The sequence below is a fragment of the Vipera berus genome (assembly GCF_964194415.1).
Source record: "Vipera berus genome assembly, chromosome: 1".
NCBI classification, from domain to species: Eukaryota; Metazoa; Chordata; class Lepidosauria; order Squamata; family Viperidae; genus Vipera; species Vipera berus.
The window spans coordinates 340679305-340702503 of NC_138202.1; the positions used below are offsets into that span (position 1 = coordinate 340679305).

The 23199-nt window shown below is 41.7% G+C and overlaps 1 protein-coding gene across 2 annotated transcripts in view; it reads left to right on the top strand.

The window, feature by feature from the left end:
* The window catches only part of CRCP (CGRP receptor component), a 31269-nt gene that overhangs the window by 5066 nt on the left and 3004 nt on the right, over positions 1-23199 (top strand). Inside the window, exons 3-6 of one of the 2 annotated variants that reach the window (XM_081313152.1) lie at positions 386-484; positions 1841-1935; positions 4330-4419; positions 15283-15340. In XM_081313152.1, coding sequence (XP_081169278.1) covers positions 386-484; positions 1841-1935; positions 4330-4419; positions 15283-15340 — 342 coding nt within the window. The remainder of the gene's footprint in view (positions 1-385; positions 485-1840; positions 1936-4329; positions 4420-15282; positions 15341-23199) is intronic. The other variant, XM_081313153.1, reaches the window with a different exon arrangement.

Genomic DNA, 23199 nt, shown 5'->3' on the forward strand with positions numbered 1-23199 from the left:
GCTGATACCCTGGGTGACTCACAGGGGCACAATAAAAACACAATATAACCACAAAACCTGCATAAAAATAACTCCAGGCCCCAGAAAACAAAACTCGCCCAAATCTCTGCATCCACATTTATTGGGCTCCAGCTTCCCCTTAGCTCAACATTTGGGGAAAGAGCCACTTATTTAAGGCCTTCCAGAAGGCTACATGCGTAGGCGCATGCCACTTAGGTGAGATGGGGAGTGTACAAATTTGATAAATAAATTAAAAAATATTTCAGGGAGGAGGGTACTTTAGTCCTCAAGATGGCCTTTTACCACATTGCTACTTTAAAGTGGTCTTCTGCCACATGTTCCTTCAAAGTTCTGGAGATGTTTAAAGCTGTTTCCTCCTTCCCAGGTCTACAAATTGCTGACTGATCTGAAGCAGCAGTGCCAAGAGCCTGGGAAAAGTAAGCAGAGTGTTGGCCAGCAGAATCTGAACACAATCACATATGAAGTAAGTAAAGAAATGAGGAAAAATCTTCTGCTTTATTGCGTTTTCCCTCTCCATCCCACTTGCTTATTTCCACGAACAAGAATATTTTATAATCCTGCTATCTATTAAAAGAACAAGAAAAAAATTCAAAGGAGTAACACATTTCATGGCCCAAACTCACCTCACAGTGTTGTTATTCTGGGGAAACTAGGAAGAGGAAGATATGGTGGATATGTTCACTGCCTTGAGGTTTTTTTTGTAAATAATAAGGGTGGGATACAAATAAATAAAATATATCCCTGAAAAATGATATGTATTAGTGAAATAATTTTCATACTTTTTAAAAAAAAATTATAATACTGCTTCAATACTATAACTAGTAATGTTATAATAATACAGGTCGTCCTCGACTTACAACCACAATTGAACTCAACATTTCTGTTTTTTAAGTGAGAATTTGTTAAGTAATTTTGCCCCATTTTATGATCTTTCCTGTCACAGTAGTTAAGTGAATCACTGCAGTTGTTAAGTTAGTAACACGGTTGTTAAATTAATCTGGCTTCCCTGTTGACTTTGCTTGTCAGAAGGTTGCAAAAGGTACATGACCTTGGAACATTGCAACCATCATAAATGCATGCCAGTTGCTGAGTATCCAAATTTTGATACATGACATGGGGATGCTGCAACATTTGTGTGAAAAATGGTCATAAGTCACTTTTTTCAGTGCTGTTGTAACTTTAAACGGTCACTAAATGAATGATTGTAAGATCAGGACTGCCTGTAATTATTTAATAAGTGAATAAAAATGCCAATTCCAGTCTGAACATTGGCTGACTGTGCGATGGACCATAATAATCTATAGTTCTATTACATCCGTCCATCACAACATTTCACTTCCTAAGCCTTAGTATCATATTCTCTGATAATTTCTCTTGTCCCTTTTTTATTTCCTCCAGCTTTAATGATATGCCTTATCAAATGGAGATTATTTTACTATCCTAAGACTGTCTGAATTCCTAATATGGTTGAAAATTTTGCTGCGACTTTTGTCCAATTTTCCTTAAGATTTAAAAAGTGGATGGCAGTGGAGCATCTTTCCACCTCCCCATCCCAGTCAGATCATGCTGCTAAAATCTGGTTGCAAAATATTAAAAAAATAGCAACATGACCTTTTAAATGAAATAAATAGGAGCTTTGTAAAGCTCATTGCTCTTGCTGCAAAAAGAACCACAAAGCAAAACATCTTGACTCTACACACCCACAGTAATAATATCATTTGCAGCATTTGAAACCAGGAGAAAGATGTGTTACCCCCAACTGAACGTGGCCTACTATGTTGCAGTGGGAATAATATTAAAATTTTCTTTTTCTTTCTAGACATTGAAATACATATCAAAGACACCATGTAAGTTCCAGAGTCCTGAGATTGTAAGAGATTTCCTCATAGCATTGAAAAATCAGAAGCTAACAAAGTAAGTTATAACTTACACCATGCAACAATGGATTAGAATTGTTTGCTTTGGATTACATATATCCCAACTATTCATAGTAATATTGCTGAATCATTTCAGTTCATAAAAATACTCTTAGTTCAGGCCAGGAGATCCCCTGGTGGTAGGGAGCCCGTAAGTCAGCTGCATTATGTGTGATATTCTCCCATTTGTGATTTTATTTTTATCCATGTTTACTGTTTCCATTGGTTTTGTAGTATGTTTTAATAGATGCTATTGTATGCTGTCCCACATAAAGTTACTTTGTGTGAGATAGGTGGCCATATAAATGTGATAAATTTCTTATTTATGGAAAAGCCTGAGTAGCAGTTTCCTGCAATAATATTTGAAATAAAACAGTATTTAATCATATAAACATGTACTATATCTAAGTTGAAAATTACATTCAAGGAAGCCTAAATAAATACTCAATACTTTCAAATATGAGACAGTATAAGTCCTTACTTGTTAGTTAACTTAAGCAAAAGTAATAATTGCTGTATCTGAAAAGACTTTATGAAGGAACATAAAATGAATTTGTCAGGATTGTGGATTTGGTTAATGACAGGATTCCCATCACTAAGTGATCTGGTCACACTTTATACCTTCATCAGTTAACGATGGAAATATTTATTAAATTATTTAATAGGTGAGCTGGGGTTTTAACTCTATTATGTAATGTTTATTAAATATTTTACTTGTTAAACTTTTATTCAGTGTCAAGTTTAATTTGTAACTTACTTTTGGGCCTTCTGGTTATAAATAAAATGGATTGATTTAAATTAATATTAGAGATTAATAGTAAACAGAAGGACTGGAGTTATCTGTTCTCCTTTGAGAGAATGTGAATTGGGATTATTGGCAATCTGCACTTTATCAGGAATATCTATGTTCTGCTGGCTTGCAGTGGCACTACATGCACAACATCCTTAAAAAAAAAAGATAAAATAAGATAACATTTACAGAATTGTCTTTTTTAACTGTGAGCATACTGGCCCACATTAAAAATAAAATTCTGTTACCTGTTCTCAAAAGAAAGTATATATCTACCCATATACATACATAACACACATATACACGTGCTATATACATACACATACATACATACATACATACATATACCGTGTGTGTGTGTGTGTGTGTGTGTGTGTGTAGTCCTTTTTGAATACATAGTGGAAAGAGGAAACTTGAGCATTCACAAGGTTGATGCTACGGTATATGGAACAAAACTATGACTGAATCTGGATGTTCTGCTTTGGATAAATGTAAACATACAGAAATTTAAATTTTAATAGCTGAGGAAATTTTTGAATCAGCATTGAAAGGACCAGTACAGCATTTAGGCTGTATGTATGGATCTGGAAACTTTTCCTTGGTACTTCTCTCTGCAAAACGTCCTTCAATATATAATAACCCTCTCCAGATTTGTTTTCTGCTCCTTTAAAGTAGTCAATTTCTGCTCCTAAATCCTTAAAAAAAGAGGTAAACCTCGACTTATGACCATAATTGAACTATGGAATTATGGTCATAAATTGTGCTAGTTGTTAAGCAGGTCATCACATGGACCAACCAGATTTTACCACACTTTTTGTGCTGGTCATTAATGAACTCTGCAATTATTAAACAAACCCATTATTTGCCATAGGCCAGGGGTAGGCAACCTCGGCTCTTTTATGACTCATGGACTTCAACTCCCAGAATTCCTGAGCCAGCTATGCTATGCTGGCTCAGGAATTTTGGGAGTTGAAGTCCATGAGTCATAAAAGAGCCGAGGTTGCCTACCCCTACAATAGGCATTTTCTGCTGGAAAGCAGAAGTAAACACCAGTTTCTAGCCAAAAAGAGTTATAAATTGTAGTCACATGACTGCAGGACACTGCAAACAGCCATAAATGTGGGCCCATTGCTGAGCACCCAAAGTGTGATCATGGCTATCGGAACTTCAAATCTGCATTGTAAGTACCTTTTTGGGTTCATCATAACTTTGAACAGTTGCCAAGCAACTTGTTAGGTGAGGACTATTTCTAGTCAATTTAGTTTGATTTTAATAGTTTTTGCCTAAAAATATTATAACAAACTGCTGTGAAGATAACTTGTAAGAATTGTTAGAGTACTTTTCCAATTGTAGACAATACTGTCTTTTTAAGCATTCACTTGATCTGTGTAATTGTTCTTGATAATCCTTATTATCGTTTTCCTCAATGGTGTCTGCAGCAAACTGTGATTGTACCAAAATGACATTAATTTAAAATAATATATAATTTAATATTATCACATTAATGCTGTGATTCAGTACTTGGCCTAGACATTCTGATGCATATAAGTAATCATGATATTTGCCTGATTGCATCATTTGCTATCCTTCTGATCTCTCCAGCATCTGTATAAAGGCATCGAGAGAACGATGCTATCGAAGACCACATCCACTAGTGGGATTCAGCCGGTTTGCACCACTTCGGCAGAACCGGTAGCTAATTTTTTGTTGCCCAGGCCCAGAATGGACTTCCTGAAGCGGCATCCACACAGAGAACCGGTTGTTCACATATTTGAATCCCACCACTGAGCACATCATATTATACCTTCACGTTTACAGAGTTAGGTATCCAAGGTTCTACTTGTGTGTCTAAAATAAAAAGTCCCAGAAGCCTCAGCTTGCTTGGCCAATGCTAAGTGATAGAGCTACAGGGAACACATCTGGAGGCTGCAAATTATCTGTGTTTACAGTGCTCAGTTATACGTGTTGAGCTGTCATCCAGGTTCTATAGAGCTTAAATCAGTAGTTGGTACCTCTAGATGGCGCCAATTAACAATATAATTGTTATAGGAAGGCAGGCTCCCGCATGAGATCTTTAAAAAATATCATTTTTTTCCTTTTTTTTAAAAAAAATAATATTTTTATATAACTTTTATTTGCTGGCTGGCAATTTGGGGCGTAATATTCATATATCTGGAGGAGATCAGACTGGGGAAGGTTGATGTACATAGGGCTTTATATTATTTAGCAACTCTTTATGGTAGGCCAATAATTTTTTGTGGGATCCTTGGTGCTTTCTGAGCTTAGCAGTTTTCTTGCAGACGTTTTATTACTAAACTTAGGTAACATATCATTATGTTACTCCACTCTTCTATCAATAATTTTCTCCCAGATAGCTGATACAACAACAACAACAACAACAACAAAAGACCATTGTGTCTTCAACTGTCATGTCATATTTACAGGTACTTGAATTTGAATTTGAATTTTATTGAATTTATATACCGCCCTTTCCCGTAGGACTCAGGGCGGTTTACAGGGTACTTAAAACAACAATACAAAAATTAAAAACAATTAAAAAAGATTAAATTAAATCCAGTATTTCAGAGGTAATTCAGATATTCAGGTTGATCTAGATGAAAACAGCTTTTGACACCTTCAAAATAACATCTTACAAATCAGAAAACAGATATAAGGAGGTGTAACATCCTTGTTATATAGTGAGGGCCAAAATGGAGCAGCTAAAATGAAGCAGCACTCACAGTATTACTGAGAAGGAAACCACAGTGTGATGCAGCTACTAAAAAAGTAAAAGCTATTTTTGATTGCAATAATAGGAGCACAAGGTTCAGAAGACAAGACAGAATTGTTCTATGTTGCCTTGGTCATATATCATGTGCTTGTCATTGGCATTGTTTAGAAGAGAAACAGATTGGAGTGAGTTCAGAAGATGCCTAAATAATAAGAGGTTTGGAAACAAAAGTTCCACTGTTAAAGAATCTGTGTGGGTTTGGCCTATGGAAAAGATAGATGAGGAGAAATATTGTACGGTAACATACTTAAAATGTATGAAGAAAAAAAAGGAATACATTTACTCTATATTGCCTCAGAGAGCATGACCAGAACCATTAGAATAAAATTGCAAGAATATAAATTCAGGATGAACTTCAGGAAGAACTTTCTGATTTCTGAGCTGTGGAACAAGCTGCCATGTGAGATTTTTTTTCTCCTTTGCTAGAGGTCTTCAAACAGAGCATGGATGCTAATTTATTAAAGATGCTAGAATAGATCCTGAACAGAGCAGGGGCTTGATGTTATTATTTATAAATTTTTATATATGTGTGTGTGTGTGTGTAATGTTTGTTAAGTATTTAGATTACCTTGCTGGGCCCCAAACATGGGACAAATCTTTATTTCCTGTTTCAGCCTAACCCAAGGCCATCCCTTAATTCTTTGTTAGCAATCCAAAAAAATTTACACACACACACACACACACACACACACACACACATAGATCTTTGGTCATTCGGGTTTTTCCCCACGTAGAATTGAAGGTATAAGAGCAACGTTTTGACGAAATCTCATCCGTCATCCTCAGGCTGGTGGCTTCAGCTTCGTTCTTCTGGGAGAAGTGTGTGGTAGTGGCTGTTTGTTCCTCTTTTTTAAACTGCCAGAAGGGGTGTGTTCTGTGGGTGGAGGTGTGCTCTGATTGGGTGGGGGGTTAGCTGTGTTCTGATTGGGTGGGGGTGTGTTTTGAATGGGGGCTGTGTTCTGATTGGGTGGGGGTGTGTTTTGAGTGGATGGGCTGGTCTCAGCTGCCAGCCTTAGACCTGAACTGGTGAGTTGTGCTGCTTTTGTTCGGCTCCGTGTTTGTGGTGGTGCCATGTTTTTATAGTGGGTGTCAGTTTGCTTATTGTGTGGTTTGGAGGGGTTTAAAGTGGCTGATGTTGCAGCTGTAGTTAGGTTTCTGTTTTGTGGTTGTGTGTCGTTATCGTTGTGGGTTCGGATTTGCTTTTTGAATGGTTGTGTGGTGGTGATGTCATGTGATGTTATCATGAGTTTGGGTCTGGTATCATTCTTGGTGGTTGGGACTCGTCTGTCAATCAAGGCGGATTTCCAAATGGCTGGTAGGCGAGAGGTATCATCTCGTTTGTTCATGCTGTGGGGGCGTTTTTCTATCTCAATGGCTTCTCTGATTATCTGTTGTTAAAATGTTCAATTTTGACGATAGTTTTGGTTTTTTAAAAATCAATTTCATGTCCCATGGCTTTAAAGTGTTGGAACAGGGATGAAGTTTGTTCTCCCTTTCTGAGTGAGTTCCTGTGCTCTTCAATGCGTGCACTTATTGTTCTGTTGGTCTGTCCGATGTATGTGGTGGGGCAGGTGGTGCATGGGATTTCATATACTCCTTGGTTTTCTAACCCAATTATGTCTTTGGGGTTTCTTAGGATGGTGGATATTTTTCTGTCTGTGTAGAATGCTGTTTTGATGTTGTGTTTTTGGAGGATCTTGCTGATTCTGTCTGTGGTCCCTTTAAGTATGGGAGGAGGGCTTTGCCATTTTCTTGTTCTCTGTCTTGGGTTTTTGTGGGTGTCTCTCTTCGGATTAAATTGGTAATCATGTTTCTTTGGAATCCATTGGCTGTTAGTACATTAGTGAGAGTGTGTAGTTCGGTTTTTAGGTGTTGTTCGTCAGCTAGGTGTTTTGTTCTGGAGATGAGTGTCTTGGCTACGGAGTTGATCTGTGCTGGGTGGTGGTGTGAGAGTGCGTTCAGATAGCGCTTTGTGTGTGTGTTGTTTTTTTTATCTGAACGCACTCTGGATGCAACTGATACACAAAATGGATTTGTGCAAAGGCCCTCTGAGCTACTCTTCAAGCAGGAACCATGACTGATTTTGTCTAGTCACTGCAACCCCATCAAGAACCAAGGATGGAAGATTTCCAAAACCACTAGCCCTAAAATCCTAAACCACTTGATAAGCCTAAATGTGCCCTCCCCCCATCCAACCAACACAACCACCCGAAACTGAAATAGAATCTTAAAAGCATTATCTGGCCAGCCTAGGATAAGATATGCAGAGCATTCAGAAAGTATTCAGACCTCCTTCACCTTTGTTATGCTTCAGCCTTATTCTACAGATATTGAAATTCATGTTTTTCTCATTACTCTTCACTCAGTACCCCATAATGACAAAGTGAATACAGAATTTTAGAAATGTCTATAAATGTATTAAAAAGGAAAAACTGAAATATCTAATTGGCATAAATATTCAGATGCTTCACTCAGTACTTTTTTGAAGCATCTTTGGCAGCAATTACAGCCTCGAGTTTTTTTGGGTATTACGTGACAAGTTTTGCACACCTGGATTAGGAGATTTTCTGCCATTTGTCCTTGCAAATCCTCTCAAGCTCAGTCAGGTTGGATGGTGACTGCCAGTGGACAGCCATTTTCAGAGATTTTCAACAGGGTTCTAGTCAGGGCTCTGGCTGGGCCACTGTAGGACAGGGCTTTTCAACCTTTTCACCCATTATACCACTTTTAGGATATGGCAGCATCCAAGTACCACCAGTCGTCTAGCAAGGTGTCAAAAACTTGATGACTAAAAAAAAAGGAAAAAAGTGATGAAGTACAGGTAGTCCTTAACTTACAACAATTTGCTTAGTGACTGTTCGAAGTTACAATGGCACTGAAAAAAGTGCCCCCCAAGCCACAGCCGAGCAAGACACCTGCCTGCCCGCCTGGTGGCGCTCTTCCTCCTGTCCAAGGTTTTCATTGTTGTGAGCATTTCTGTTGAGGATTGGCAGCAGGGGTGGGGTGGGGGTGTTTGATTTTATTCCCCCCCGTCTGCTGGGTGGTTGCAGCAGGTTTTGGTCACTTCACATGACCCTGGGACACTGTGACCATCATAAATATGAATCAGTTGCCAAGCATCTGAATGTAAATCACAAGACCCTGGAGATGCTGCAACATTCCAGCTGATCGGCGCTTCTACTGGGCTCAGCGGAAGTGCCAGGATCAGTGACGAGCTCCAGCTGGAGCCTGGTGCTGATCCTGGCGCTTCCACTGTGACCTGATAGCCCTGCAGCTCCAGCCATCTCTCGCTCAGGCTTGTGCAGTGTTGCCACCGGTTCAGTTCATCCCCCTCCCCCGCTACCACTTTTCTAGGATGGTCGCGTACCACCTGCTAGGTGCCAATGTATCACAAGTGGTACCCGTACCACTGGTTGAAAAGCCCTGCTCTAGGACATTCACAGAGTTGTCCCTATGCCATTCCTGTGTTGTCTTGATTGTGTGCTTAGGATCATTATCATGTTGGAAAGTGAATTTTCGGCCCAGTCTGAGGTCCTGAGCACTGTGGAACAGGTTTTCATTGAGGATATCCCTGTACTTTGCTCCATTCAACTTTCCCTCAACCCTGACCAGTCTCCCAATCCCTGCTGCCGAAAAACACCCCCACAGCATGATGCTGCCACTGCCATGCTTCACTGTTGGGATGATATTGGGCAGGTGATGAGCAGTGCCTGGTTTCCTCCAAACATAATATTTAGAATTGAGGACAAACTGTTTAGTCTTGGTTTCATCAGACCAGAGAATCTTGTTCCTCAGTCTGAGAGTCCTTCAGGTGCTTTTTTGCAAACCCCAAGTGGGCTTTCATGTGTTTTGCACTGAGGAGACGCTTCCGTCTAGCCACTCTGCCATAAAACCCAGATCAGTGGAGGCTGCAGTGATGGCTGTCCTTCTGGAATTCTGTCCCATCTCTACACAGGATCTCGAGCTCCATCTCTGCACAGGATCTCTGGAGCTCAGGTTCTTGATCATCTCTCTTACTAAGGCCCTTCTCCCCCAATTGCTCAATCTGACCAGGTTACCAGTTCTTGGAAGAGTGGTGGTTATGCCAAACGTCTTCTGTTTGAGAATTATGGAGGCCACTGCGCTCAGCAGAAATTTTATTGTAGCCTTCCCCAGATCTTGCCATAATCCTGTCTGTGAGCTCTGCAGGCAGTTCCTTTGACCTCATGGCTTTTGCTCTGCTGCAGAATGCATTGTTAGCTGTGAGGCCTTCTATAAAGAGGTGTGTGCCTTTCCAAATCGTGTCCTATCAGTTTAATTTACCATAGGTGGGCTCCAATCAAGATGCAGAAACATGCCGGCAATGATCAAGAGAAATGGGAAGCATCTCAGCTAAATTTCAAGTGTTGTTGCAAAAGATCAATGTGATATTTCCATTTTTTATTTTTTAATAAATTTACAGACATTTCTAAAATTCTGTTTTCACTTTGTCATTATGAGATACAGAGTGTAGATTAATGATAAAAAATGATTTTCAACAACTGTAGAATCAGGCTGCAACATAACAAAATTGACAAAAGTGAAGGGTGTCTGAATACTTTCTGAATGCACAGTATAACTAGATAACGTCAGCATAGTGATCATATCTAGGCTCATGTCAAAGTTGACCCCACTCGAGAGAAAAGAATTGAGCTCTGAGAAATGAAACCAACCTTAGAAGGAAAATCACTTCTATGTCTCCCACTCTCAACCCCGAAACAAGGGCAGAATGATACCATTTATTTAATCAAATAATTCTAGCAAGTTTACTTGGGGATGGTACTGAAAGCTGTTGAGAGATCAAAGTGGGACAGGATGGATGCAGAACCTGAATCCTGTTCCCATTATAGATCATTAATAAGTGTAATTATGCCATCTCAGTAATGTGCCAAGGCCTGGAGCCTGACTGGGAGGAATACAAATAATCTTCCCTCAGGAGCCTGTGAAGCTTCAGCCCAAATTCTGTCTCAAATGCTTTCCCTAGAAAAAGAAAGTTGGAGATGTATCAGAAATTATCCAGCATAGTTTGGTCCAACAATGAGTACTTGAGAAGAAAACGTATCTTTGCATCTTAACCCCAGGCATAACTCTCATTTCAGTCAAGAATGAATGTACCACCTCTTAGATTCAACCACACATTGTCTCCCCACAGACCTTAACCAGTTTGGAAGAACATGGATCTAATATACAACCCTGTGGACCCTTTCCACTTCCTTAGGACTAAGACTCAGATCAAGCTAGACTATGCTTAACTCAGTGGGACCTGCACAGTTGGAATTCAGCTCAGGGTAGATTTGAATGATTTCCCTTAACAGATGCCTTGAATAATCTTCAGAGCAGCCTATCAGACAACCTTCTGACCCATTTTAGGTACTCCTCTACGGACTTGCTTGCCCTCAGGGGTGCTCCTCCTTCCTGGAGGCGGCCCGCCTTTCCAGCCGAGTATAATCTCGAGGAAGGTCCCATTTATTGGGATCCTGAGAGATGGCCGGGCACGGTTATGGGCCTCCGACGTAAACCTAATAGGAGGTCCTTGATTTGTTTTTTGTCAAAATTTTTTTGGGGGTTAGGGAGGAGGGAGGGTTCTTTTCTTGGTTGTTTGGACGAGGGGGGCAGTCCAACTACCTTTGTTCAGGCTAGTGCTGAGGCTGATCGCGGAGGGGAGGAGCGGGGGTCGGCTGCTTCTGGGGCTTCAGGGCCAGTCGTGGGATTATCTATTCCCACGACGATAGGGAATGGCAGCAGGTGTAGGAACAGAGGGCCGTATCGATCTCAGGGAAGGCCTCTCCGCTGCTTACAAGCGGTGAGGCACTCCGACCCTCTGGTTCCGCCCCGAGGTCCCGGGAGTGAGGATGTGCAGCCTCCTGAGCTCCGGCTGGTGTATTTGAATGCCAGGTCAGTCGTTAACAAGGCCCCTCTCGTCCGAGACTTGGTCGAGGGGGAGCAGGCTGACCTGGCTTGCATCACGGAAACCTGGTTGGGCCCAGAGGGCGGTGTTCCTCTGGTTGATCTTTGCCCACCAGGTTTCCGGGTGCTGCACCGGCCTCGGGCTCAGGGTAGGGGTGGGGGAGTGGCTGTTGTTATGAGGGAGACCTTGTGTCCGCGGGAGGCCACCGTTCCCCAGATAGTCGGGTGTGAGTCTCTCTTTTTGAGATGCGGCCCTGGTGCGCAGTTGGGCTTGCTGCTGGTGTACCTTTCGCCTAGTCACGCAGCAGCAGCCCTGCCCGAGCTGCTCGATGCCCTCTCTGGGCTGGTGGTTGAGTTCCCGAAACTTATAGTTTTGGGGGACTTCAACCTACCATCTCTGGGAGGATCATCTGAGTTGGCTCGGGAGTTCATGGCTTCCATGACGGCCATGGACCTGACGCAAGTAATTTCGGGACCGACTCATGAGGGAGGCCACACCCTTGACCTTGTTTTCTTGTCTGGACGGTGGTTAGATGATCTTGGTGGGGGCTCTCCAATTATTATGCCCCTGTCATGGACCGATCATCATCTCCTGCGGCTGGTCTTCCGTTTTGCCACCCCCTGCCGTGGGTGTTTGGAACCACTCAAATGGTACCGCCCCAGACGCTTAATGGATCCCCAGAGGTTCCAGGCGGCGCTGGGGTCCCCACCTGCCTCCCTTTCTCACAGCTCGGCCGAGGCCTTAGTGGAAGCCTGGGAAAGGACGGCCACTGAGGCCCTTGACCGAGTTGTACCCCTGCGGCCCCTGACCCGGTGCAGATCCCGTCGAGCTCCATGGTTCTCTGCGGAGCTCCGGGAGATGAAGCGTCGGAGACGGGGCCTAGAGAGCGGTTGGAAGTCCAGCCGATCCGAACCCGACCGATTGCGACTAAGAGCCTATATTAGGTCTTATCTCGCTGCAATTAGGGAGGCGAGGTCCAACCACTTCGCCACCCTTATTGCGTCCGCAGATAATCGCCCGGCTGCCCTGTTTAGGGTGACTCGCTCCCTCCTAAATCAGGAGGTGAGGGAGGATCCCTTGCAGGGACGTGCCGAGGAGTTTAACCAACATCTGTCGGACAAAATCGCTCGGATTCGGACCGGTCTGGACTCTGACTGGGCAGAGTCTGACGATCAGGACACGGGTGGTCTTGTCGATATCACCTGGGAGGAGTTTGATTCTGTGACTCCGGAGGAAGTGGACAGGATCATGGGGAGGCTGAGCACCACCACATGTTTACTGGACCCGTGCCCTTCCTGGCTGGTTTATGCAGCCCGGGAGAGGACACGCAGCTGGTTCCAGGCAGTTATATCGGCTTCTTTGAGTGAGGGTATCTTCCCCGCCGTCTTGAAGGAGGCGGTGGTGAGGCCTCTCCTCAAGAAGCCTGCCCTGGACCCGGCTGTATTGAACAACTTTCGTCCTGTCTCCAACCTTCGCTTTCTTGCGAAGGTTGTTGAGAGTGTGGTGGCGCATCAGCTCCCTCTGGTCCTGGATGAAGCGGATTATCTAGACCCGTACCAATCGGGTTTCAGGCCCGGGCACAGCACGGAGACGGCATTGGTCGCGCTGGTGAATGATCTCTGGAGGGCTCGGGACAGGGGGCATTCCTCTGTCCTAGTCCTATTAGACCTCTCGGCGGCTTTCGATACCATCGACCATGGTATCTTGCTGCGGCGTCTCAGGGGATTGGGAGTGGGAGGCACGGTTTTACAGTGGTTCTCCTCCTATCTCTTGGGACGTTCGCAGTCGGTGTTGGCAGGGGGGCAGAGGTCGACCGCGAGGTCTCTCATTTGTGGAGTTCCTCAGGGGTCGGTCCTCTCGCCTCTCCTGTTCAACATCTACATGAAGCCGCTGGGTGAGATCATTCGTGGCTTTGGAGTTGGGTATCATCAGTATGCTGATGATACCCAACTTTTCTTTTCGACCCCAAACCACCCCAGTGATGCCCTCAACGTGATGTCCCGTTGCCTGGAGGCGGTTCGGGTCTGGATGGGGAGGAACAGACTCCAGCTCAACCCCGACAAGACTGAGTGGCTTTGCATACCTTCATCCCGGGTTTATTCGGACATTCCACCTCTGGCTATGGGGGGTGAACTATTACCCCCCGTAGATAGGGCTCGCAACTTGGGGGTCCTCCTAGATTCACGGCTCACCTTAGAAGACCATATAGGAGCTGTGACTAGGGGGGCCTTCGCACAGGTTCGCCTGGTGCGTCAGTTGCGGCCCTATCTTAGCCGGGATGATCTATGCACGGTCACTCATGCGCTCGTGTCCTCTCGTCTGGACTACTGCAACGCTCTCTACATGGGGCTGCCCTTGAGGACCACCCGGAAGCTCCAACTGGTACAGAATGCAGCCGCGAGAGTGGTGTTGGGAGTCTCCCGATACTCCCACGTTACACCTCTGCTCCGTGAGCTGCATTGGTTGCCAGTTGTCTTCCGGGTGAGATTCAAGGTACTGGTAACAGTGTTCAAAGCACTCCATGGCATGGGGCCGGAGTACCTCAGGGAACATCTGCTGCCGGCATCAAGCTCCCTGCGCCCTGTGCGTTCCCACAGAGAGGGCCTCCTCAGGGTGCCACCGATCAGAGAATGTCGATTGGTGGCCCCCAGGGGGAGATCCTTCTCTGTGGGCGCTCCGGAGCTGTGGAATCAGCTACCGGTAGAGCTCCGGATGGCGCCCGATCTTCGCTCCTTTCGCCGCGATCTTAAGACATTTCTGTTTGTACAAGCTGGCCTAGCCTGATGGGGATTGCTGGGGTTGTTTTATCTTTGGTCTTTTAATTTTTCTTGGGGTTTTTAGCACTGTATTTCCATTGTTTTTAACTAGGGCAATTGTCTAATCTTTTTTAATGTTTGTATTTGCTATTTTATTCTGCCCTGTGAACCGCCCTGAGTCCTCAGGGAGAAGGGCGGTATATAAATGTTATTAAATTAAATTAAAATTAAAAATTTCTCCTAGGAGGGATTGAGTCACTTTGTACAGGGTTCCTAGAAAGCAATCCATGGACACAATAAAATGGGGGAAATAATTACATTTTACCCCTCTTTATTGTATATACCTTAATAAAGGCTCTTCCCTATGTTTGATTAGGCTCTTCATTCTTCTTCCAACAGTGCTGTAGGCATCTCTTTGTTATTTCATCTCTATTCTGAGTTGTTACACCATGATTTAAATTCCTGAACTCCCTTTAAAAAAGCCCAGACATATACAAGTATAGTAGTAATTATAAATTATCCTTGGTTATGTTTTCATTTAGCTTAAATGTTGTTCACAAATTTTTTTTATAGCTAACTCATGGTTGAAAAAAAAACTGGTTTAAATAATTTTACATAAAAGTGATCAAATTTCACCCAGCTGTTGATACTGAATAAATTGGACATCCCTGACTTCTGCCTGTCTTGTTAACCAAAGATGTGAAATTGACACTTAATGGTTTTATTGTGCCACAAAGGATTTTGAAATATGTTTTCAGCCCTTTGGGACTATCTAAGGAAACAAGCTTTTGAAATCTGGGTTCAGAAAGAGAAATGGGATGTGAATGTTCCTGAACAAAGGGTCACTGAGGGTTTTAAAACTTACAAACCAGCAAATTCCAATGGATTACAGATGTGGGAATGGCAATTTTCAAGCTCCCAAATTATTTCATTCTTGACTGCTGTAGTTCTAAGGCCAGGCTGTAAGTAAGACACTGAAGTAAGTTGGATGTTCTGTGGACAAGGTTTTGTTATGATGTGGACTCATTCCTGTGACCAGAATCCCTAAATTATATATATTTATCTCCTTTGCTTGGGTACAGGGCAGAAAAATTGCAACTACTCAACCACAGGCCTGCAACTGCTGTTGAAATCCAGCTGGTAAGTTACAAAGCTGCCTTCTGAAACATTGGTTTGAACATAGAAAATCAGTCAAGGAGATCTCTCAACTTTCCAATAATGTTGGGATTGATATCATTCTTGTCTGGTTATCCTTTTTCTTGCTTTTGTCCTTATCCTCAGCCTATTTTATTGTTTACTCTGGCTGCGAAATGGTTGCAGCAGTAACTGCACAAAGATACATTTGATGGGATGAAATCATGGACAGTAGGATCCAGGTTCAGGTGAGCCTTACCTGTACAGATACAGTGGAAAGGCTGGGAAAGGTGGGAAAAGTCAACAAAGAATAGCAGCTGCCATGAGGAGTTACTGCTATTGTTAGCAGTATTGAAATTCTGTTGTTTTGAATTTATTTTATTATAACAGGTTTGTTTATTTCATTTTTGATTATGTATTGAAAACTGCCCTGGAAATATATTAGAAGACTGGAATGTACCGTAAGTTATTGTAATATATGTAAATATATTATGTAAGCCACCCAGGATATTAAGAATGATTTGGGCAGCCATATAAATTTAAAGAAATAAACATCAAGAAATAAACAAGAAGCCATAGAAGAGTGCTGAAGCAAAGTAATTATATCTAGGTTAAATGTAAAAATAAAATGGTCAGGAATGGACTGTATTTTTTGGATATTTGTGCAAACACACATAAAATAGCTACTTAGTTTTATAAGGAGAGATTCTATCTTATACACAATAGAAGTCCAAATATGACAGAAGACAGGAAATACGTACAATAAAATCAGGTTGTCATGGAGAGCAATGTATCTAGAAGCCAGGTTGGTTCTGACAACCAGTTTTAAACCATCTATGTGTTCAATTAATTAACTTGTCATCAAGTCCACACTTTACTAACTTAATCCGAATTTTGTGGAGTGCTTTGTCACATTTTTGTTGTTGAAATCAAGGTATAATATACTGTATGTACAGTATTCTCTGCCATCTTTGAAACTTGTTGTCTGATAAAAATGAGTTACTGCTATTTTATCTTCTGATAGGTAGCCCATTTTAAAATTTCTACTGAATGATCTCTTCATTATTGATTCTAGAATTTGTCTGCTTTGATGTTCTGCCAGCTGGTCTGTAATTTCCTAGAGCTTCCTTTGTTCCTTTTTTGAAGATGGGAATCTTGTCCTTTTGGTACTTCTGGTTTTCTCAAGACTCATAAAGATTTGACCAGACCATCAGAAAATTCTTTCATGCTCTGTATTTCGTCTGATCCTCATGCAAAGTAAATATAAATATGGTCCCACTCTAACCCTGGCCTCTTATGTTGTCCTGAACAGCTGTCTAGTTCTTTTGTCATTGAAGAAGCATGAGAAAAAATATGACTTTAGCCCTGTTGTTCCTTTGTTACTTGTTATTTCACCTTCACTTCGGCTAAACATACCAAGTTCCTTTATTTATTTTTCCTAAAATTTAGCCTCCAAGCCCCTCGCTATCTTTGTTGCTCTTCTCTGCACTGAACTTGTATCTTGACAGTTCTGAGGATGAAAATAGACACTTTAAGCTTTTCCTGCATTCCCCATTTTTAAATACCTTTTTAAAAAAGAAATTCATACTGTGTAAGCTCCTTTTCCCATTAGCTTCTCTGATCACAGATTCCTACTTACCGTTATTCTGAATTATTAAAATGTGCAAAGTTCAAAATACCCAGTCAGTTAGGTAAATTTCCTTTCCTTTAATCATTATCTCCAACACTACGTGGTCACTTTCTCTCAAAATTGTCTGCTTATTTTCTATCTCTCCCGCCCCCTTCCACCTCCATGCTGCATCATTCCATGCTAACAAACCTTTGAGAGCTGCAGAGTCAATGGCTATTGACTGATACATCCTTGAGAGCTGCAGATTCCCTGGGCAAATAAAGTGTTCATTTTAGAAGAAAATGAATAGCTGAAGCGAACGTTCTGAAGTGGCGCCTGCTCTCGCAGAAGATGTGGGAGTTATTAGGTCATTGATTTAGCAAAAAGGTAATCTCTCCATCTGCTCTATTCCATGTTTAAGGGAGTCTGTTAGTTTACAGGAGATAGAAAATAATACAAAAGATCACTCTCAGCTTAATCCCCCTCCATAAAAATATTTTGATTCCCAAATAGTTCCTAGGGACACAATCAAGGCTGCTGACTTTAACTGAAATAGGTTAAAATAATTCAATTTTACAAAATGTTTCAGCTGTGTATCTTACTGTTTTTATTATACTGTAGTACAGGTAGTCCTCAAGTTAGAGCCACTCACTTAGTGACTGTTTGAAGTTATAGTTGAAATAAGTTACAGCTGAAATAAGTGACTTATGACCGTTTTTCAAACTTATGACCATTGTGGCAACCCTATGGTCACATGAGCAAAATTCAGACGCTTAAATGACTGACTCATATTTATGACGGTTACAGTGTCTCGGGGTCATGTGATCCCCTTTTGTGACCTTTAGACAAGCAAAGTCAATGGGGAAGCTAGATTCTCTTAACTGTGTTACTAACTTAACAAACTGCAGTGATACGCTTCACAAGTCATAAAATGGGGCAAAACTCACTAACAATTGTCTCACTTAGCAATGGGAACTTTAGGCTCAGTGGTGGCCATAAGTCAAGGACTTCCTATATGTTTTGTCTCTCAGGTATTTAAAAGTTAAGTAGAGAAAAACAATCATTTCTATTTGCTTAGCTCAAAAATAATTTTTACCTACCTGAAGAATAGAATGGAATGGAATGGAATGGAACCTTGGAGGTCTTCTAGTTCAGCCCCCTGCTCAAGCAGGAGAACCTATACCAGACATATCAAACTTGTGACATCACGTGATGTCATGCAACATATCGGAGCTTTTTTTCCATTGCCGGCAATGGAGTGGGCACGGTTTCCTGATGACGCATCCGGCCCGTGGGCTGGCAGTTTGACCCTCCTGACCTATACCATTTCAGACAAGTGACTGTCTAGTGCAGGGGTAGGCAACCTCGGCTCTTTTATGACTCATGGACTTCAACTCCCAGAATTCCTGAGTTAGCTGACTCAGGAATTCTGGGAGTTGAAGTCCATGAGTCATAAAAGAGCCGAGGTTGCCTACCCCTGGTCTAGTGTATTCTTAAAAATCTTCAGTGATGCCCACGATTTCTGAAGGCAAGCTGTTCCACTGGTTAATTGTCCTCACTGTTAGGAAGTTTCTCCTTAATTCCAGGTTGCTTCTCTCTTTGATCAGTTTCCAACCATTGTTTCTTGTCCTGCCCTCTGGTGATTTGGAGAATAGTTTGATGCCCTCTTCTTTGTAGCAGCCCCTCAAATACTGGAATACTGATATCATGTCCCCCCTAGTCGTCCTTTTCTTTAGACTAGCTGTACCCAGTTCTTGCAACCGTTCTTCCTATGTTTTAGTCTCCAGGTCTTTAATCATTTTAGTTGCTCTTCTCTGAACTTTTTCTAAAATCTCAACATCTTTTTTATAGTATGGTGACCCAAATTGGTCTTACTAGGGTTTTATAAAGCAGTACTTATACTTCGTGTGATCTTGATTCTATGCCTCTGTTTATACAACCCAGGATTGTATTAGCTATTTTGGCTGCTTTTTTGAAGAGTTTGATATTATTGTTGTTATGGTTGTACAGTCAGCCAGATGTTTAGATTGCTTTTGGCACTTTTATCCACCTATTGAATCCTTTCCAAAAACCTGAGATAGGCAGAAGTTGTTCAATAATATTAAAGGTATCATTGCAGCATCCAAGCTGTTTAATGGGAAAGCTACCTTTTGCAATTGACTGATGATTTTGTCAGTGCCAATAGTGTTCAAATGGTAAACCAGATGTTTTGAGATTGCACCTAAGGGGCAAGGTACTGCCATGTCCTCTATCCAGATATTTTATTTTTCTTATTGACTATTATTATTTACGATTTAAAGAATTTATATACATTCACATTGAACAGTGTGATTCAGTAGCTTTCAGTTACTGGGAGGGAGAGTAAATCAACAATCAGCAATAAACAGTAATAATAATAGGAAAGCTGGTTCACATTCATACTCTTTTCCAGTCAGAACTTACCTTTGCCCTTGTGCAGGGGTAGGCAACCTCGGCTCTTTTATGACTCATGGACTTCAACTCCCAGAATTCCTGAGTCAGATAGCTGACTCAGGAATTCTGGGAGTTGAAGTCCATGAGTCATAAAAGAGCCGAGGTTGCCTACTCCTGCCCTAGTGGAAAGGGCCATGGTTTAAAGCTTTCAAATGCTAATAAGGTTGGGGCTAACTGAATATTGGGAGGAAGATGACTGCAAAGAACGGGTTCTGTTACAGAAGAGTCATGGCAGCTGGGTCCCATCAGGTGACGATGTTTCAAGGAAAAAATCCAGAGTGTGGTGACTTGATTAGAATGAGTGGGGCAGTCCAATGTTCTTTAGGAGAGATGTCCCATAAATAACTTAGACCTGTGACATGCTATGATAGATAATGAACAGACATAACCAGCACGCAAGATGAAGCAGGTCCTCGACTTACAACAGTTCATTTAGTGACCATTCAAAGTTACAATATCAGTAAAAAAAGTGACATGACCATTTTTCACACTTACAACTGTTGCAACATCCCTATATAGTCACGTGATCAAAATTCAGACAGTTTGAAATTGACTCATGATGATTGCAGCATCCTGGGATCGCATGGTCACCTTTTGCAACCTTCTGACAAGTTAATGGGGAAGTTAATGGGGAAACCAGATTCATTTAAGAATCATATTACTAACTAAACAACTGCAGCAATTCACTTAACAACTGTGGCAAGAAAAGTTGTAAAATGGGGCAAAACTCACTTAAAAATGTTTTGCTTAGCAATTTAAATTTTGGGCTCAGTTGTGGTTGTAAGTCAAGGACTACCTCTATCATGCAAGGGCCTCCTGGCCACAGCTGCCACCTGCTTATTGAGCAGGAGCTATGAATCCAAGAGGACTCCAGATTGCACACTCAGAGTAGGAAAGAACAACTCTACTGAAGCCAAAGATGTAAAATTTCCTCTTCTGGGATCCAATATCTAAGTCATTTTGATAGCTTAGACACAAAAGGCTAAAGATCACAAACCTGTTGCCTGCAGTTGAGGAAGTTTGTTTTTCTCTGAGATAAGAGCATTAGATCTATACAGAGCATTAGCTATGATAGAAGTTGTTTGTTTAAAGAGGAAAGGATTTTATTTGGTTTTATGGTGTGATTAAGAATTTCCATTTGCTGTTCTTAGGCAGGTCTAACAGGTGAGTGTTTGCATCAGAAATTTCTTATCATTTCCACTGAGTACTTGGATCATATGCATCATTAGGAAAAAAATAAAACTTCTAGAACAGTTATTTGTTGCTCAGTCATTTAGTTGCTTTTTACTCTTTGTGCTGGACATCATTTTACTAGGATTGGCTGTTAAATATATTTAATTCTCTAAGTTTTATAAATATCCCTTGTCCTTCCTATTTAATTGTTCTCAGATTTTTTTGTACTGTGTATTTCTGCTTTCAGTTATTTTCAGTGCATAGCAGACAACTATTTTTGCATTTCTGAATATATTTTTCCTTCACCATTAATAATGCCATGGCTTTTTTCAGGCACTCTAGTTACCAAACCTAATCCATTAAATTTATTCTTTACATTCATTACAATATCAAAATAAATAAACTGACATATTGGTCAGATGTTTTATTTTTCTTTGGTTTGAGATACAACTCTGCAACAAGAAGTTTGTGGTCTGAGCCATAGTCAGCACCACAATGTGTTCTTGCTGACAGCATGAAATTTCTTTAGTTTTGCCTTTAGAATATTTTGTCAGTTTGATTTCAGACTTGTCCATCTGATGATGGCCATCTGTAGAATTATGTTATAGGTTCTTGGAATAAGTCATGTGCTATAAGCATTTAATTTTCTTAGCATATGACCAAAATTTCCTGTCATTCCAGATGCTATTTCCAGCTTTAGTATCTCAGATTCCTATACTGTAATTAGAATTATTCCTTTTTTATATGGTATAGGAAATTGCCATAGAACTGTTCAGTTTCCGTTTCCACTGCATCTTGGTTTAAAGTATACTTGGTTTATCATAAGATAATTGGTTTACCTTTGACTCAGATTAAGATCCTCTTTCATTTGGGGAAGGGTTGTATCCAAGCACTGACTTAAGACACCATTTTGTTAATAATAGCTGGCCTTATTTCTTCAATGAGATTTTAATCAACAATTGAAGATCTAATGCTTTTCTGATGTGAAGTGACCTACTCCAGTCCATTTCAGTTTGTTGATTTCCAGAATGTGAATATTCAGTCTTGACGTTTCTGTTCTGACATCAACTTTGCCTTAGTTCATGGTCTGACATTCCGTGGACCAACAGTAGATATATCTTTGAAACCTGAACCTTTCCTTTTGCTTCTGGGCAGTCAGCAGCTGGGCTTCCTTTTGGCTTTAATTCAACCAGGTCATAAGCACCAGTGGTCTCGCTCTTCGCTCTTGCCCAGTAGCTTGTTTCATACCTTCCAAGCTTCAAAATCATGTTGATATTGTCTTGGTTGTGGACATCCACTTGATTTTGACAGAACACTGAAGTAGACTGCTGTTTCTTTCTCCGGTGGGCTGTATTTAGTCAGAAACCTCATCTACAACATGCCTGTCATGGATGACATTTCTGAAAGTGTATACTATAGTATATAGTAACATCATTAGGAAATGCAAGCTGTTTCATTACTACAAGGTCAAGATCCATGAACGAAATAATGTTTCACTTTAAATTCATGCTGCATCCCAATTAGAGCAAGGCTGAACCTAAATAGTCCAATGGGCAATGAATTCTCTCTATTGGACAGGGTATTAGAAAGTAGGAAATGGGAAAAAGCAAAGAAATTCCAGAAACTAGGATCAAATCAAATATCTTTATTATGACCTTTGACCAACTTTTACAGTAAAAAAGAGAAATAGATTGATATAACAATTCATTGTTGGGGGAGGGAAGCAATAGGGACAATCAAATGATATATCTAATTAAAGGTTTTGCACAGTTGCATGACGGTGAAGGTATCTGACCACCTGATATGTGAGTGTGGCTCTAGCATCCCTTAAAAAGTAATAAACATAAAATTTATCAGTGTTATCTTCACATTTGGAGATGACTGGGGAGATCACAGCACATCTTGTGATATGATAAAAAGGACACTCTATGACAGACATGTCAAACATAAGGCCCGAGGGCCAGATCCGGCCCGTGAAGTGGTTTCATGCAGCCAGCGAAGCCATCCTGGAAATAGTGAGGGAACGGCCCCCACTGCCTTGGCCCTGGCCCAGAGACCCTCCTCCTGCCAGAGACCCCAAGATCTGTCCCACTCCTGCCCAGGCCCCCATAGGCACCCTTGATGCGAACGATGTAGAGCTGGCCATGCCCACCCAGTAGGCCATACGCACTTTATCCATGCCCACCCAGTAGGCGACGCCTACCCAGGCCACACCCACCCGGCCCCCTGAGGGCAACCGCAATGCTGATGCGGCCCTCAATGAAATTGAGTTTGACACCCCTGCTCTATGAGGACATGTGAGTCCCTTGGACTGCAAGGCAATCAAACCGGTCAGTCCTAGAGGAGATCAACCCTGACTGCTATTTAGAAGGCCAGATCCTGAAGCTAAAACTCAAATACTTTGGCCACCTAATGAGAAGGTAGGACTCACTGGAGAAGAGCCTAATGCTGGGAAAGATTGAGGGCAAGAGAAGATGGGGTTGACAGAGAATGAGGTGGCTGGATGGAGTCACTGAAGCAGTAGGCGTGAGCTTAAATGGACTCCAGAAGATGGTAGAGGACAGGAAGGCCTGGAGGAACATTGTCCGTAGCATCGCGATGGGTCAGACAC